Consider the following 17,562-nt stretch of genomic DNA (forward strand, 5'->3'; position numbering starts at 1 on the left):
AGGTATTAAAAAAATTAGAATTGGAAAATGATGAAACACTAAAAATCAAAATGTGGGATGCCACTAAAAGGAAAATTTTAAACCTTAAATGCACAAAATATCTTTTTTTGCACAAAATATTTTTTTGAAAAAAGCTAAAAATTGCTACAGGAAGCACCCCAGGCTCTCCTGAGGCAGGGAGGTGGGGGGCCGCAGGCCACGGCCATGCCTTCCCAACACATGCAACTAGCCCAGCAATGACCACCGAGCCACAGCAAGAAGGGCCTTGGGTTCCCGAGCTGGGGTGGTGGGGGGTGTGGGCTTTTCCACATACCCCTGACATCTGCACCCCACCCAGCAATGTCCAAGCCACCACTGCAAGCCCCTCGGTCTCCCCTGTGGGAATGAGGGAAGTGCCATAGGCCTCAATCCTGCCCCTCCTCCTTCTTCCTTCTTCTATCACATTTCCTTCCCCTTTCCCCTCTCCTCCTCCCTCTCAACTGCTCCACAACATCATAGAATGTAAAAAATATTAATAAAATAAAATATAATTAATTAATTAATTATAAAATTTAAAAATCTAAAAATCATTCAACTCAAGATGTTAGAAAGAAAAGAATAAAACCAAAGAAAGTAAAATGCCCTCTGAAAATACAAATAAAATGGTCTAGCAAACATGATTAAGAAAAAAAGAAGGCACAAATAAAATAATCTTAGCAGTGAAAACAGACAGATCTACAGATACAGTTCAGATAAGTCAGACGTGGGACTAGAAACCAGGTTCTGCTATTTATCAACCTTGTCTGTGACCTCTGAGCTTCAGTTTGCTCATGTGCAAAACAGATAATATTTACTCAGTGCCAAGTCACAGTAGTCATTCAACAAATATTAATTCCTTCCTCTTCCTTTCAACTCCCTTTAATTAGTGGTTCTGCAGAGTGAAGAGGATAAAACAACTAAAAATGTGAGTCGTGAATTATTAACATTCTATATAGATAGTTGTAGTGGATTGAATTATGTCCCCCGAAAACTCCCTGAAGTTTGAATGGTTTTGTGTATTAGAAACTTAGCCCCTACTGTGACTGTTAAGAGGGTGGGAAATCCAATTATGGTAATTGAAAGGTGGAGCCTTGAAGAAGTGATTGGATTGCAGGACCACACTGTAGTGAATGGATTAAAAGTGGCGGTCAGGGGCGTGGTTCTGAGGTCTTTAAAAGAAGAGAAGGGTGTCTCTCTCCCCCTCCCTCTCTTTCTCTCTCTCTCTCTCTCTCCACCCACCATCATGCAATGTGAGACCCCTGGGTCACTGTTGCCACCACCAGATGAACTTTGGACTTCCCAGCCACAAAACCTGTAAGCAATAAATTTTTCTCTGTAAATTAGCCATATTCTCTATCAACATAAATAAGCAAGAATTGACTATGATTTGTTTTAAAATGTGTCCTTACCTGCCAAAACACATTCCTGAGTATATAAAAGTCCACATCCAAAGCAGCCATAAATATAATTATAGGTAAAAAATAACAATAAAGTGAAAAACTTGGTGTTCTTAGAAGAGGGTAGACAATTTGGTGCACCTAAAGTAACAACGGTAAATAAGAAATTTATTTGCTGCCATTTTCAAGTATTATAAATTAGGTTGATGTTTTATCAATCAATATAAATTTCAGAATATTCTAATTTGCAACTAATGAGAGATTGTCTAGAATGTCAATCTCAGGCGTCCTGTGGTGGAGTTCTTGATCTAGAATTGTGTGGTTTGGGGCTACACAAACATTGCTTGTGGGATGTAACCAGTACTTTCAAAAGTGGTACCCCTACCACCGGTGATACCTGAGATGATTTTAGGTGATTCACAGATAAGTATTTTTTTATTTGGCTGTTAGATATTTATACTAATTTGAATTAGGTGGGAAAAAGCACCCTACATGGGTACTTGTGTTCTCACAGACATTTGGTAAGGATTTAAAAATCTTTCAGTGAGTTAGTAGAAAAAAATAATATGTATATAAGAATACAGATTGTGTATATAAGACATAAATCATGAAGGTCATAAACAGATTAATGGAAAACAACAATAATGATTAAAGTGCTATAAGTATTCCCTCCTAAAAAGTTTATTTTATCCCAATCAATAGTTTAACCTCCATTACTTAATTTTTCTGTGCCTTAGTTTCCTCATCTGTAAAATGGGAATACAGTACCTGTTTCCATTGCATTGCTGCAAGAATGAATGAACTCAGGAGTTAATAACTTAATTAGTTAATAAATACAAAAGCCCTTAAAAGAGAGCCTGGCACGTAGTAAACACTCAAACAATGTTAGCTAGTAGTGGTGGTGGTATTTCGGAAAACTAAGAAGAGGTTTTTATGATCCTAGACGGATACAAGCATTATCTCCATTTTTTAAAAATAAAGGAATAAGTGGAAGCAAACTGTTATTGACCACAATGCTATGCAGTTGAAATCAGGAATTAATAAGAAGTTGATACATTAATGAATTTTTCTTGTATCTGTGTTATATATTATATGATGCATGCTTTACATTTAATCTGGCAGTTAGAACAAAGTAACCATGCCTCGTCAGGAAAATAACTGCTGCCTTTTTATAACTAGGTTCTCTGCAGGTATGAAACACAATGTCAGGGAAGAAGCCCTGTGTACATATGTGCAGGGGAAGGAAGCAAGAGCAAGGCTCCAAAGGCATGATGAAGAACCCAAGAATGGAAACAAATTTTCCTCACTTCCAAATTACTGCTTTATCATGAGCTTCCCTAATTTATGTCTCCTTAATTGTGTGGTTTTCATTTTCAAAATTTTAAATACAAGGTGAAATTTTTTGAGTAGCTGTTCACATAGAAAAACATTCTACACATTCAGGGACAGAATGGGAATGAACCTCGTTTTGGTATTTATCCTTAGTTCATTCTCTAATTTATTGTACATACAGTAAGTACCTCAACAAAATGGTAAGCCAGTTGTCCTATCACAAATCCTGATAGAGAAAGAATTGTCAAGACAATGACTTCAAAATTCTTTAAACACGTCTTCAAAAACCCTAAAGAAATATATGCATGTGTTATTTAAACATAATTTTAAAGTTTCAAACTAATTAATAATCCATCCCTCTGGTTATTAATTTCAAACTTCTTCTGTCATATAATTAAGAATGAATAACTGACAGCCTTTAAAAATTCTATCTCTTAAGTATGAGACAAACATAATGAGGCATCTCTCATGGGTGAATTTGGAAAATATGGAAGTTTCAACAGCCTTCCATTTGCCCATCCAGTGACACGTTAGAATCACTGTATGGGTATCCTACCAATGGACCTGATGATGAGAAATTATGAAAATCCAAACATTACATCTACATTGTACATCTCATATTAATCATTATTCACCCTAAGCTACAGCAATTTATGCTCTATAATTTTCCTGAAAGCCACAAGTATAACCACAGGGTAAACTGCCTTCATCAGACAAGTAACAAAAGGCACTTTTTATTCTCTATCTGCATTTTCTTGTTTTGAAACTCTCTACTATGTGCAAGATTAATTTCATTCCCTCCAGAGTCAATACATAGACTGTAATCCAATTAATTTATGCTTGCGGCAAGATTCATTGGCATCCCAGATTCTGCATTTCCTGCCTTCCAGCTATAGGTCAAGCCAAATCAATAAATTTTTATTGAATGCTTCTTATGTGTAAGGCCAGATAAAGAAATGTTTTTCACATTATTTCTACAATGCCGCTTACTGTTGGAGCACTTACCTCTATGTAGTCATAAAGGACCTACAGCAAGTACAGTTCATGGTCATTAGCACCTTGTGATACCAAAAGGGACCAAGGTCATTAGTGAGGATTTTAAATACCCCCCAGAGAGAGCAATTGCACTCCTTGATACAATGGGTAAAATTGAAATTCTTTACACATATTTGCTTTATTATTTGTTCCTTTATAATCTTTCTAGTTCCAGAACGGATTTTAAAGCAACTGACATTTTCCCCAAATAAATTTTCTTTTACAGGGGGCTTAGAAACTTCTCTCTAATCACTGGTGCTGAATTGTGGAATAAAGCACCTGCATAATTGAATATATTATTTTATCTGCATGAATATCATTCACTATACCTGTTGCATTCTTAATCCCGGTTTAAGAAGCCCTTTGTGAAGGCTTTCCTAATTTCTTTGGGGGGGTGGGGGAGGGGAGCATCTTCCCTGAGGAAAAATCACATCAAAAGCCAAAATAAAACAGACAAAATTAATTGCATCAACCATATAAATTGTGAATTGTATACCTGGGCTCTATCTGTCTGTTTTCCCGATTGTCCACACCTCATTTCAGATATCTTGGTCAGGTTAGGCCTGGCCAGGCAGGCAGTGTAAGGCTCTCTCTCCTCCTTGTTTCCAGAGAATTTTCACCCCATCTTTAGAGCCATACTTACCACACTGCATTGTAATTATGTTTGCCCGTCTCCCCAATGAGAGGGCTCCCTGAGGTTAAGGACCGTCTTATTCTCCTTACATGTCTACCACACTGCCATGCTCGGCAAATGTTTCTGAATGAGGGAACATCGAATAGATGCTACTTATAATTAATGAAGCTAGACTGACATCATTCACCCATGTCATATGATTTCACTGGGCCCCTTCTTTCGATCTGGTTGTAACCACTCTCTGCAAAGAGAAAAGTTTCAAAGGGCAACGGAGAGAAGAGTTTTAAAAACGATGACCTACCTCCGAAAACAACAGTGGAACACAGAAGCACTATGAAGTGGTCCTTTATAATAAGGTAGTCAGCTGGCCTCCCACAGAGTAAATCAGGTCTGTTATCATCTGCTTGTGTCCAGAAGGAAGAATTCATTTTTGCCATTGCTGTCTCCGGCCTAACTCGATGGATTCAAATGTGTTATTATTAACACTTTCACTACTGCCGACTAACCTGCTATAATATGCAAAAAGAAGAACATGAGACCTGCCAGGACCCAATTCATCCACACTCATTCTACCTAAGATTGTATCACATCTCCTCTTGTCACAAGGGATACATTAATACCTTTGGTTCTACCTCTTGCTCCAAGAACATTTTACGGGAACACTAGCAGCAGTGTTGGTGTTTCTTCCTCATACTACTACATGTATATGGAAAAGGGGTTATTGATTGTTGCACACACCATTGTAATGATACAGTAATTTGTTTACCTTCCCCATTGGACAGTGAGTTTCTCAAAGGCCAGGGCTGAATATTAACTTTCCTTAAGGCTGTGCACACAGTATGTGGCACAACATTGGCTTTCCATAAATATTTGACTAGCTGAACTCTTTGAGGGTGCAAGAGCAAGGATAACATGTGTTCCTCATTCTCCAAGGACAGAAATCGTTCTGGAATTCCACTTTACTACTCCAACCCCAACACCCCTTTTTCCTCTCTCAGCCCCCTCCAAATCCAAAATGGCAAATGGGAAGTAAAGTCAAAGTTGAGTCACATCAGTTAGGATTGGGTGTGAGGATGAGGACGAATAACCTAAAAACAAAGGAAAAGACTAAGGCCTAGGTTTGGTCACATGGTGCCTTGGAGTGAATTAGAAAAAGTCTCCCTTCCTCAGATCAATAAAGTTTAGGCAACAGGATACATGTCTTGGCACTTGAATAACAGGCTGGACTCCAGCCCCAGTACTCCGCCTCAGCAGGTGCCTGGTGTAGGGAGCCTGCACAAATCTATGTGGTGGTCCTGAGGACTTGTTCTTATTTTTCCTCACAGCCAGCCTTAACCTAGAAACTTCTAGAGGTTCATAAAGTATCCCCAATAATATTTAAAGCTTATCTTTGGTCCCTTGTTTTGCACTTGTTTGGTCAACAGGTCACAATGTTTCTGGTATGAAGCAGGGGGTGGGCCAGAAACGAGATTCAAAATGCTCTATCTTCAAATCACTTCACCTGTCCATCAAGTAGCCCTTCAAGTCCTTGGCATCTCCAAACTCTGCTATCCCTATGTGTTAACGACACGCAAATGAAGCTCTTCAAATTACCAAGACCAGAGATATGTTCTTCCAAGCCAGTAGGTTCAGAGTTGAAATCAAGATGATGGCTGTCGAAAATCCCAAAGAACAATGTTCAGCTCTGCGTCTGTTTGCCAGGGGCAGTACTACCAACTGCTATCAAGCCAAAAGCTGTTTCCATGCCCACTTCCCATTGGTTTCTTACCAACCTGCTTTTGTTCTGATTGGCTGTACACATTGTCCCCACTCCCAATCCAGGAGAAGCTAACTGATCTAGTTCCGGAGAAGCTTACATATCTTAATGCTCAAGCTGTGTCTACACCCACAACTGTTTTAACTGATTTTCTTTGCCTGACACAAGAGCTGAAATGGTCAAAGATATTAACCATGTACACAGAAATTCCTTTTATGTTTTTTTACATATATGAGTATATTCTGCTTTTCTTATACCAATACTAGCCAGTTCAGCCCTAACACTCTTTAACACTGCAGTCTCCTCTTTTTCATTCATTCTTTTACATTTTCTTTTTCTACCACACCTTCCTTTTTAATATCTCTCACTCCCATTTTCCTCCCTAGCTCCAACTTGTCATTAACTTTTGGTCCTTAATTTGAAGTAACAATGTCACCCATTCTTCATGGGATGACGAATGCATCCCAAATTCTGTGATGCCTAACTTATGTGATATTTTTTTGCCCCAAATCTAATCTCTAAAACCAAATACAGTATAGGTTTTATACAAATGAGCATTAATCATCAATTGGTAGGTTACTTTCAAGGAAGAGTTATTTTGTGACAATGAAATTCTACTCATTCATTTCTATGCCACAGTAATCAAGGTTACTGCACAGCCTGATCCCCAGGGCACCAAGCAGAACATCACTGCAGTAAGATTACTATATCTATCATCAATCTTCTCCATCACAATATATCAAGAAACTTTTGACAAATGAAAGCCTAAATTCCTCCTGGATATTAAACAGAGTTTCAGTTGACAGCTCTATGTCTGTCCCTGACTATAACCACCACCATTGGCACCCACACACCACCCCCCAAAATATTCTTTACAACTTTATTTTTTGTACAGGCTGGTGTCATCGTCTTAAGCCACTGTGCCCACCCCTACAATAAATGCCAGGGACTGTGTAAAAAAAAAAAAAAAACTTGTCTTATTCACAGGCTCTCTTCTTACTCTTTCCCATCCTGCCTTTATTTAACTCACTTAATTACCAAGTTTGCTACCCTTTCTCCCATTTTCATCTTCACTTTACCTATACTTACCTATACTGGTTGTCATCAGTAAGTTTGACTCTCTCCTTAGCTGCACTGCCTCAGATCATTTTGAGTAATGCCCTTCCAGGTTCTATCTAGTTTCTATAGTACTGCTGTCCCCTCAGGCTGACTTGGTTCACCTGAACCCTATAGGTAAGACTCCTGGGCTTTTAATTTAAGTTTCAAAACAGATTCAATACAATCCCCATCAAAATTCCAATGACATTTTTCTCAGAAATGGAAAAAAGAATCCTAACGTTCACATGGAATAACAGAAGACCACTAATAGCCAAAGCAATCCTGAGCAAAAAAAAATAAAGCTGGAGGTATAACACTACCTGGCTTTAAACTATACTACAAAGCTATAGTAACCAAAACAGCATGATACTGGCATAAAAAACAGACACATGGACCAATGGAACAAGATAGTGAATCCAGAAATCTACCCATACACCTACAGCCATCTGATCTTTGACAAAGGCACCAAGTCTACACGCTGGAGAAGAGACTGGCTCTTCAGTAAATGGTGCTGGGAAAATTGGATATTCATATGTAGGAGAATGAAACAAGATGAGTACCTCTCACCATATACCCAAATCAACTCAAAAATGGATTAAAGAATTAAATATACATCCTGAAACAACAAAACTCCTTAAAGAAAACATAGGAGAAACACTCCAGGAAGTAGGAATGGGTACAGACTTTATGAATATGACCCCAAAAGCACAGGCAACCAAATGAAAAATAAACAAGTGGGATTATATCAAACTAAAAAGCTTCTGCACAGCAAAAGACACAATTAACAGAGCAAAAAAACAATCATCAGAGTGGGAGAAAATATTTGCAAAATATACATTAACAAAGGAGTAATATCCAGAATATACAAGGAACACAAACAACTTAACAGCCAAAAACAAGTAACCCAATTAAAAAATGGGCAAAGGAGCTGAACAGGCATTTCTCAAAGGAAGATATACAAATGGGCAATAGACACATGAAAAAATGCTCAACATCACTCAGCATCTGGGAAATGCAAATCAAAACCACTTTGAGATACCATCTCACTCCAGTTAGGATGGCTAATATCCAAAAGACTGAGAATGATAAGTGCTGGCAAGGATGCAGAGAAAAAGGAATCCTCCTACACTGTCAGTGGGACTGCAAAATGGTGCAGCATTTATGGAAAATCGTTTGGAAATTCCTAAAACAATTACCGATAGATATACCATATGAGCCAGCTATTCCACTGCTAGGTATATACCCAGAGGAATGGAAATCATCATATCGAAGGGATATCTGTACTCCCATGTTTATTGCAGCATTATTTACAATAGCCAGGAGTTGGAACAAGTCTAAATGCCCATCATCGAATGAGTGGATAAGGAAAATGTGGTATATCTACTCAGTGGAATACTATTCTGCTACTCAAAAAAAAAATGAAATACTACCATTCACAGCAACACAGATGGACTTAGAGAAAATTGTATTAAGTGAAATAAACCAGGCACAGAAAGAGACATACCTCATGTTCTCACTTATTTGTGGGAGCTAATAATAATAAATAAATAAATATATGAACAAATAAACGGGGGGCCAGGGTGGAAAAGAAGACACAACAATCACAAAAATTCCTTGAACTTGTTAAGACAAGTGAACAGATATGATGTTGATGGTGGGGGCAGAGGGAAGGAGGAAAAGGAGGAATTGCTAAAGGGACATTATCATTTATATTCACCATTTTTGGTAAAGCCACCTGAAGTAGACTTTGGTAGATTTGGGGAGATGAGGGCTAAGAGACTGCCCAGTGTGTCTTCCTCCTACCCCATCTTCTGATAATAATAGACTATACTATTTTACTGAGACAGGCATATAACATAGGTGGGTTGGTCATAGTTTTCCACCCTGACAGGTTGGTTCAGAGTGGTTATGGGACTCAGACGGGATCAATCAAATGGTTCCTCGGGTAGATATATACCATTATTGGGAGAGAGCTGTTCTCTTCCCATCTGGGTTTAGCTGTGATGACAAGTGCCTAGAGCAGATAAAGGCCATCTTCCCAGTTGCATGGAGAAAAGCCCACCTGGAGTCTGACAGGTTCTATGAGGCACCACCTTAGATATTTCTGAGGTCTTAACAAATGACCTTATAATCCCAACCTGGACTTTATCTTTTCCAGCACCATTTCTTAGTTTGAAACCTTTCTTTGCCATCTAGAGAGGCTAGGAATGAGAAACAATTTTATTTTCAAACCCCATAAGTACTGGCTCCTTTATATTTCTTTTAAGTTGTATTTGAAAGCTAAAATGTTCCTTTTCAGGTCATCTCTCTCTTTCCACGTTTTAGTAGAAGAATCCAGGCGGCACTTGAACACTCTGTCTGGAAATATCCTTAGCAGGATCACCGAGTTCATTACTTAGACAACAGTGTGGCCAAACTTACCACCATCTCATACATAACAAGGGCAACTTTTCTCCAGCTTTGAATAACATCTTCCTCTCTTTCCTATAAACTCCACTAATAGCCCCCCAGAGGCCCTTAAGGCTTCTGCTAATACTCTTCTTTAGGGTCTGTACGTTTTCTCTCACCCTATTTTCTAATCCTTTCTGGCTTCTGCCTACCATCCCATCCCAAAGCCAATGCCACATATAGGTTCTGTTATGTCAATTTCTCACTTCCAGTTTCCAAAATTTGTATTTTATTTATTGCTGTATAATAAACAAACACAAAACTGAGTGGCTTAAAACAACAATAGTCATTTATTTAACTCACAAATCTGAAATTTTGGCAGGAGTCAGCAGAGAAGGCTTGTCCCGATTCCACACAGCATTAGCTGGGCTGACTTGACTGGACGATCCACTTCCAAGACGGCTCACTCAGATGGCTGGTAAGTTAGGGTTGACTGCCGGCTGGAGCGCAGCCAGGGCTGTGGCCTGGGGCCCCAGTTTCTCTCCATGTAGTTCTCTCCTCAGGCTGGTTTTCAACAGTGAGCATCTCAAGAGAACTGCCAGAAGCCATGTCATTTTTTATGATCTAGCCTTGGAAATCACATAGAATCACTGCCACTGTAGTCACAGGCCTGCCCAGACTCAAGAGCAGAGAATGGAGAACCACCTGTCTACATGAGGAATGCCATGACCACACTGCAAGAAGAGCATGTTGGGTGGGAGATGTGGCCATCTTGGAAAATACAATCTACCGCATATTAGATTGAACATTGAGGTAATTGTCAGTCCTTTACAATCTGGGACATCATGTTAACCAAAATAGCACTCCGCCTGCTTTAGCCTAGTCTAGAGCAGTAGTTCTTAAAGACTGGACTGTAGGCCAGTTATGATTCACGATAAAACTTCCATCATACGTGGCAAAATGAGAAGCATAAATATAACATAAAGGTCCATAGTAAAGCTTAATTTATTCTACTTAAAGGGTACAGCCTAATACCTTCTATGGTGTTAAAATGTGTTTTGTTAAATGATAGATAGTAGAGAGTAGTTGTTTTCTGGCAGTCATATCAATCTCCTACCTTTATTTTTATACATTTTTCTAGTCAATTAAATCCAAGAGTCTAAAGAACCACTGTCTAGAAGTTATCATAACATTGAATTTACCCTTTGATTGACAACGTCTCAAATAATGTGGAGGCTTTTTTGATTTACTAGTATGTGCTTTGAAATAGTAATTACTCTGTGGATGTTCAGAAAAAGCCATGCAGCTAACTCTGTAACAGCTCAAAATTGAAGCATAAGGGCATTTTAACTTTCCTATGATTATGTATATAATTCGATGAAACAATAGACAGCAGGAGGTTCTCACATCAAAAGAATCTTTGAAGTGAGATCCAAGAATCCCTTGGTAATCATTAGGTTCATATGCCTAAAAAGTAATATGACATTCAGGATGAATGCTTAGAAAAAAGAAGGGCAGAGGAAAAACTAGACACAAAGTCATAGTGTTCATTGTGCATGTGGCTTCTCTGCTGCAGGAATAGGAGTTGAAATGGGGCATTGGCATAAGCAACACATGGAGATAAGGTTTTAAAGTTATTTTTATAAAGGTGAACAAGCTTTGTAAATGAATGAAGAGGTAATGAGTTCTATCAATAAGATAGTACTAAAAGAGAATTCGTTCAACTGTTATTTACTAACTTACTATCTTATAGACTCTTTAGGTATATGGAAGAACTGACAAAGTCCCTACCCTCAGAAAGCTCACAATTCACATGGAGAGACAAACAATTAAATAAAATATAGTATGAGGCTATTAGCATTATGGGTACCCCAAAGAAGGAAGGATTAGTTCTTCACAATACTGGGGATAAGGAAGGTCATGGGATGGAGAATTATAGATTGTTTCACCAATGGTCAGACAGAATTTTGAGAAGTTCCCACAGCTGAGGGCAAGATGAAGAAGAGCTGGCAAAGGAGTTAGAAAATCAGTTTGTAAGACAGCAGGGGAATTGAGATTGGCAAACAGGTGCCAATACAAGAAGTTTCAAAAATACTTGCATAACAGCAAATGCACCAAAAGCTATAAAAAGTTTGAAGATAAAGACTGAGAGATGAATAAAGAGAGAGAGAGGGGTTTATTTTATATTAGGAGGTCCCCAGAAATGCCTGTCTTCTTTAGAAATCTTTGAAGTAAGATTTAGGAATCTCTCCCTAATCACCAGGAACACATGCCTGGAAAGTATGTTGTTTTCATATCAAGGCTCAAAAAATGCAAAGTTAGAGTAGAAACAACAAAAATGGCTCATAGTCTTTTCCTAAATTATTGCAGCGTTCAAGAACACTGGGCTTCTCACAACGTACGTAAGGGAACAGAGCAAACGTAGATCTTCTTACTACTCCATAAACACCCACTGGGTCTGCAAGAGGAGAGTGAGAGTTACTACCCTGTTCTTTTGCTTAAGGAAACTGAAACTGAGTTGCTCAGACATTAAAATGATCTCAAAACTTAAAAATTTGGGAGACATTTAAAACAAAGTTAACTCAAAACCATGGCTAAGAAAATGTCAACTGACAAGGTATTACTGAATTGCTCATTTCTTTTCCTTCCTGTGCAATGAAAAACCAGCTTTCAGGGCAGGACAAAGAAGAGAAAGTCATAATAACAAGGAATAAATGCTTTTTAAAAATACTTTCTTTTCTATAAAACTTCCAGAAAGTCACAAAGTAATAAAAGTTTCAGGGACTTGATTCAATAAACCAAAAGAAAGGACTTTCACCAATATGACACCAACTATGATATTTAAAACTTAGAAAATAGAAAATAGAAAAGGAGGAAAAATGGAATGGAGTCCAGCTATAATATCTACATTGCCAAACCTACAGAATAGGGAAAATCTTCTAAATATAAAGCAATAGAGATTTGTGTTTATTAATTTAGAGATAGGAAGAGGTTAAAGATAAATACGAGGTTTACTCAGAGACTGTAACCCAACCAATTCTTAATATTTCCTTGCTCCAAGAGGTTATCCCATGAGATTTCCTTTTCAGAGTGAGAGAGAACAAATTTTTCCTCCGGAAATAGCCAAATATGTCTTTTTTGCATGGAATTCCTCAGTTGAATGGAAATTTCCTGCTTTGATTACACAGAAAATTATTATATTCTCTAAATAGTTTTTAAGGTCTCCATATGGTCTTTGTAGGTGATTTATACCCAAGTGCTTTCCCAAAGGAGCATGTGAAACTCCCACGGGGCTGTGCTTGAAGAAACAGAAGCAAGACAAGAGAGTACGGACATAAGCATGCTGAACAGAGTAAAACAAACATGGGTGATTTAATTTTGTACTTAAATACTTGGATAAAACCCCACATCTATTTACTTGACTTCCATTGGCATAAATAGGTTTTCCTTTACATATACTAGAAGAAAACATGGCCTTTTACAAAATATATGTTCAGTAGAAGGTATAATCTTGACTTCTCTTCAGACCATGACTTAGTTTATAGATTTGGCACTTTTCACTTGACCTGAAAGGAAGCATATTTTTAAAATTACATTTAATTAGCTTGTGATATGAAACAAAATAAAGCCAGTTTTTAAAACAATGGGCATGGAATAAATCAGTATGTCCCAGCCTGAACCAGCCATATTGTTGGTATATCAATTAAGATATTCTCTCCTCCTTTCTTTTTTCATATTAAAAGCTATGAGGTCACATTTCCCAAATAATCAGTATTATTGTTCCTAGTTCTGCCACTGACTAGAATAACTTTGAATAAACTTTTCTTCATTTTCTTCATTGCAAAATGAGGGGCCATTTCGAAGGTTCTATCAATATCTAACATTCTCTGATATGAAAGTGCTTGGAGGAGATGTAATACAGGGGAGAGAGGCAATTCTTCAGAGGTGAGAAGGGAGGGAAGGTGGGTGGTTGGGCCAGGCTAATGGTAGTGATGGAACAGGTGGGAATCAAACTGTATAACAAATAATTCAGGTCTTAATCATATCGCTCCTGCACTGCACTGGTTTTGCTTTCTTTAGTCTCCTCTCCCTCCAATCCCTTTTACAAGGAAATCCAGATCATTCACCCCTACTTAACTCCTCTTCTCTCCTACCCCAAAGTCTTTTAATGACTTTTCACTGCCCATAAAATAAAATCCAAACTTCTAAGCTTACAACTCAGTAGCTCTAATAAAATAATCATGAGTTAACTTTATAATCTTACTTTCTACTGTTCCTTAACATAGCCTCAACTACAATCAGCCAGATGGGTACCGGCCACTTTCCTATTCCCACATTTGAACCTTTGAAACTTTCATTCTGGAATTTCTTTCATAATCCACCCTGACTACCCATCCTTTCAGGCAATTCCTCTTTACACTTAGGCTTCTCTGAACATCTTATCTTTTCAGGTATATATGTTTTTCTGGAGGGTACTAACATTAATAAGACACATGTATTTTACAGGGCCTAACTTTCCAGAATTGCACATAGAAATATAAGCTTGGGAAAGACAGAAAACTTTTCCCAGGCATAAGTCTCTGTTGTAGATAAAGAATTGTAACACAGCAAAAATGCTGGCTCTAAGGGCAGATGTCCTTGGTGCAGCTAAACCTAATGATTGTTGCCATGACGAATATCTTACTGTTCTTTTTGAAACCACCTATGTTCCTTTTCTGTAACTTTCTTGCCTGGACAATAAATACAGAGAGAAAACCCGGATTCGAGGTTAGTTTCCAAGAATTCTTCTCCCTTGAAGGATTTGTCTGGTAACCCTTTTGGGGCCTCTCACTGCTCAGAAGAAATGGGCTTTAAGTAATCCTTTGCATCTCCGTCACCCTGGGGGAGAGGTGACAGTTTTACTCACATACTAGGTGGTAGGCTCCTTAAAGACAGGGAGAGTCTAAAGCCTCTTTCTCCATTTAGGGTATATGTGTATGTTCAATAGTCATCAGTTATAGATGGCAAGGAATACTCTGTCACACCACCCAGACTAGGTTAAGAGTCTTAATCTTTTAAAATCTACAACACTTTTTGATAAACATAAAATCTTAGGTGCTGAATACCCAAATGCAAAGAATGAAGTTAGACCCCTCTCTTACACCATACACACACACACACACACACACACACACACAACTCAAAATGAAACACAAAATGAAACTTAAGAGCTAAAACTACAAAACTCTTAGAAGGAAACATAGGGTGACCTTGGATTAGTCGATGGTTTCTTACATATGACATTGAAAGCACAAGCAACAAAAGGAAAAGTAGATACATTGGACTTCATCAAAATTAAGGTCTTCTGTGTTTCAAAAGACATAATTAAGACAATGAAAAGACAATCCACAGAATGGGAGAAAATATCAGAATAACATTTCTGATGAGGGAGATGAGGGAGACTAGTATCCAGAATACACACACACACACACACACACACACACACACACACAAAGCCTCATAGCTAAACAATAAAAAAGAAAACTCAATTTTAAAATGGTCAAAGACCAGCCAGGCGCCAAAAAAAAATTTAAAAAGTAAAAATGGACAAAGATTTCAAATAGACATTTCTCCAGAGAAAATATACAAATGGTCAGTAAGCACATGGAAAAGATGCTTAACGTTATTAGTAATTAGGGAAATGCAAATCAGAACATCCGCAGGCATGCTTAAATTTTTCTTTTAAAAAGACAATAATAAACGTTGGCAAAGATGTAGAGAAATTTGATTCCTCATATACTGCTGGTGGGAACATAAAATGGAAAACATTTTGGCAATTCCTCAAAATGTTAAACATAGAGTTACCATATGACCCAGCAATTCCATTCCTATTTATATATCAAACAAATTGAAAACGTGTGGCCACACAAAAATTTGTACACAACAGTTCACAGCAGCATTATTTATAATAGCCAAAAGAGTGGAAACTCAAATATCCATCAACTGATGAATGAATTAAATTTGGAGGCATACAATGGAATATCACTCAGCCATAAAAAAGAATGAAGTACTGATACATGGTACAACATGAAGAACCTTGAAAACATTATGCTAAGTGAGAGAAACCAGCCACAAAGGAAACACATATTGTATGATTCTATTTATGAAATGTTCAGAACAGGCAAATCCATAGAGACAGAAAGTAGATTAGCGGTTGCCATGGCTTGGGGAGGAAGGAATGGGAAGTGACTGCTAATGGGTATAGAATTTCTTTTGGAGATGATAAAATGTTCTAAGATTAGGTGATGGTTATAATTACACAACTTTGTGAATATAATGAAAACCACTCAATTGTACCCTGTAAAATGATGAATTTTATGGTATGAAAATTGATCCCAGTAAAGCTGTTATTTTAAAAAACCTTAGGTATGCCTGCCACCAAGATTCTGATATGTGCACCTTCCCTGTTCTCAGGACATTATCTCCATAGTAGGTTCTTCCCCAAATGTAGAATTACAATACTTAAAATGCTTTTTCAAATTCTGCTACCCTATCTCCCGAAGGACATGCCTTCCTAGTTAAGAATCACTGGTCAAAATCAAAGGCACAATAATTACATAAAATTTAATGACTGGTAATGATAATAAGAAGATAAGTATTAGGCATTCCTTATAGAAAGAATTCAGTTATAATTAGTTATTACTAATATTAAAATTAATAATGAAATTGGGGAGTTATATCATGGGTTAGTGCTCATAAAAGGTAATGGTACCTTAATGAAGATTTTTAACAACAAAATATTTCAGAAATGAAAACATTGGGAACCTAATTTTCATCTTTTCTGACATTCAAACCACTTTTTATCTAAAACTTACGTGGTATAGACATCTTTGTGAGGATGGGAGTCACGATATCCTCCAATTGTTGTCTCTGCTCAAAAAGCTCATTAATGGAAGCTTCTGAATGGGTTTCCAACCACTCATTTTTAGCACGGCATGCATTGAGGATGGTGTTCTAAGGACAGAAATAGAGAATTTACTTTCTACTTATTTTTTAAATATAAAACTCTACAGTATCTCTAAACCAGCACTCTCCAACAGAACTTTCTGTGATAATGGAAATATTCTATATCTGCACTACCCAATACAGTAGCCATTAGATATACTCATATATATAGCTACTGAGTACTAGAAATGTGGCTAGTGTGACTGAAGAACTGAATTTTAAGTTGTATTAATTTTGAGTAATTCAAATTTATGTGTGTGTCTTTTTCGTGACCGGCACTCAGCCAGTGAGTGCACCGGCCATTCCTATATAGGATCCGAACGAACCCGCGGCGGGAGCGTCGCTGCACTCCCAGCGCTGCACTCTCCCGAGTGTGCCATGGCTCGGCCCGAGTAATTCAAATTTAAATAGCCACATGTGGCTAGTAGCTACTATATTGGACAATGCAGCTCTAACATTAGTGGTATGTGAGTATAATAAAATTCACCATCAAGAGTCATGAAGCCTTGTACAAGTCTACATTTTCTCCCTAATCCTTTATTTTCATTGAGCCCTTTGACAAAGAGAAGTGCTTGTAAAGGTTGGAAAGGAACAGATGGATGGTATGAGGTGCATACAGCTGACATTTTATTCCCTCTCAAATGGTTCACAGGAGGAAGAAGTTCAAGAAATGCAAGAATATGTCCACTTTACTGAAAACCTCTCAATGTGCATTGTAAAATCATCTCATTACACATTTGCAGCAAACTTCTGATATCTAATTTAAGATGTGTTGCTTTGCCTCCCCTGGATTTGTCACCCCTTTTCCCCTGGGTGAAGGAGCCACCAAAGATTACTCAAAGCCCATCTCTTCTGAGCAGTGAGAAGCCCCAAAAAGGGGTTAATCTCCCAGAACCCTCAAGAGAGAGGCATTCCTTCCA

At 37.9% G+C, this 17,562-nt stretch overlaps 2 protein-coding genes across 2 annotated transcripts in view; both read right to left on the reverse strand.

The window, feature by feature from the left end:
- The window catches only part of SLC9C2 (solute carrier family 9 member C2 (putative)), a 104,635-nt gene extending 99,791 nt beyond the window's left edge, over positions 1-4,844 (reverse strand). Inside the window, exons 1-3 of the mRNA XM_063105912.1 lie at positions 4,718-4,844; positions 2,936-3,036; positions 1,428-1,556 (exon numbers count right to left, since the gene is read on the reverse strand). Coding sequence (XP_062961982.1) covers positions 1,428-1,556; positions 2,936-3,036; positions 4,718-4,844 — 357 coding nt within the window. The remainder of the gene's footprint in view (positions 1-1,427; positions 1,557-2,935; positions 3,037-4,717) is intronic.
- Positions 4,845-13,192: 8,348 nt separating this feature from the next.
- ANKRD45 (ankyrin repeat domain 45) overlaps positions 13,193-17,562 on the reverse strand; it is a 44,820-nt gene continuing 40,450 nt past the window's right edge. Inside the window, exons 4-5 of the mRNA XM_063103712.1 lie at positions 16,513-16,651; positions 13,193-13,224 (exon numbers count right to left, since the gene is read on the reverse strand). Coding sequence (XP_062959782.1) covers positions 13,193-13,224; positions 16,513-16,651 — 171 coding nt within the window. The remainder of the gene's footprint in view (positions 13,225-16,512; positions 16,652-17,562) is intronic.

This window comes from Cynocephalus volans, chromosome 8 (assembly GCF_027409185.1).
Source record: "Cynocephalus volans isolate mCynVol1 chromosome 8, mCynVol1.pri, whole genome shotgun sequence".
Lineage (NCBI taxonomy): Eukaryota > Metazoa > Chordata > Mammalia > Dermoptera > Cynocephalidae > Cynocephalus > Cynocephalus volans.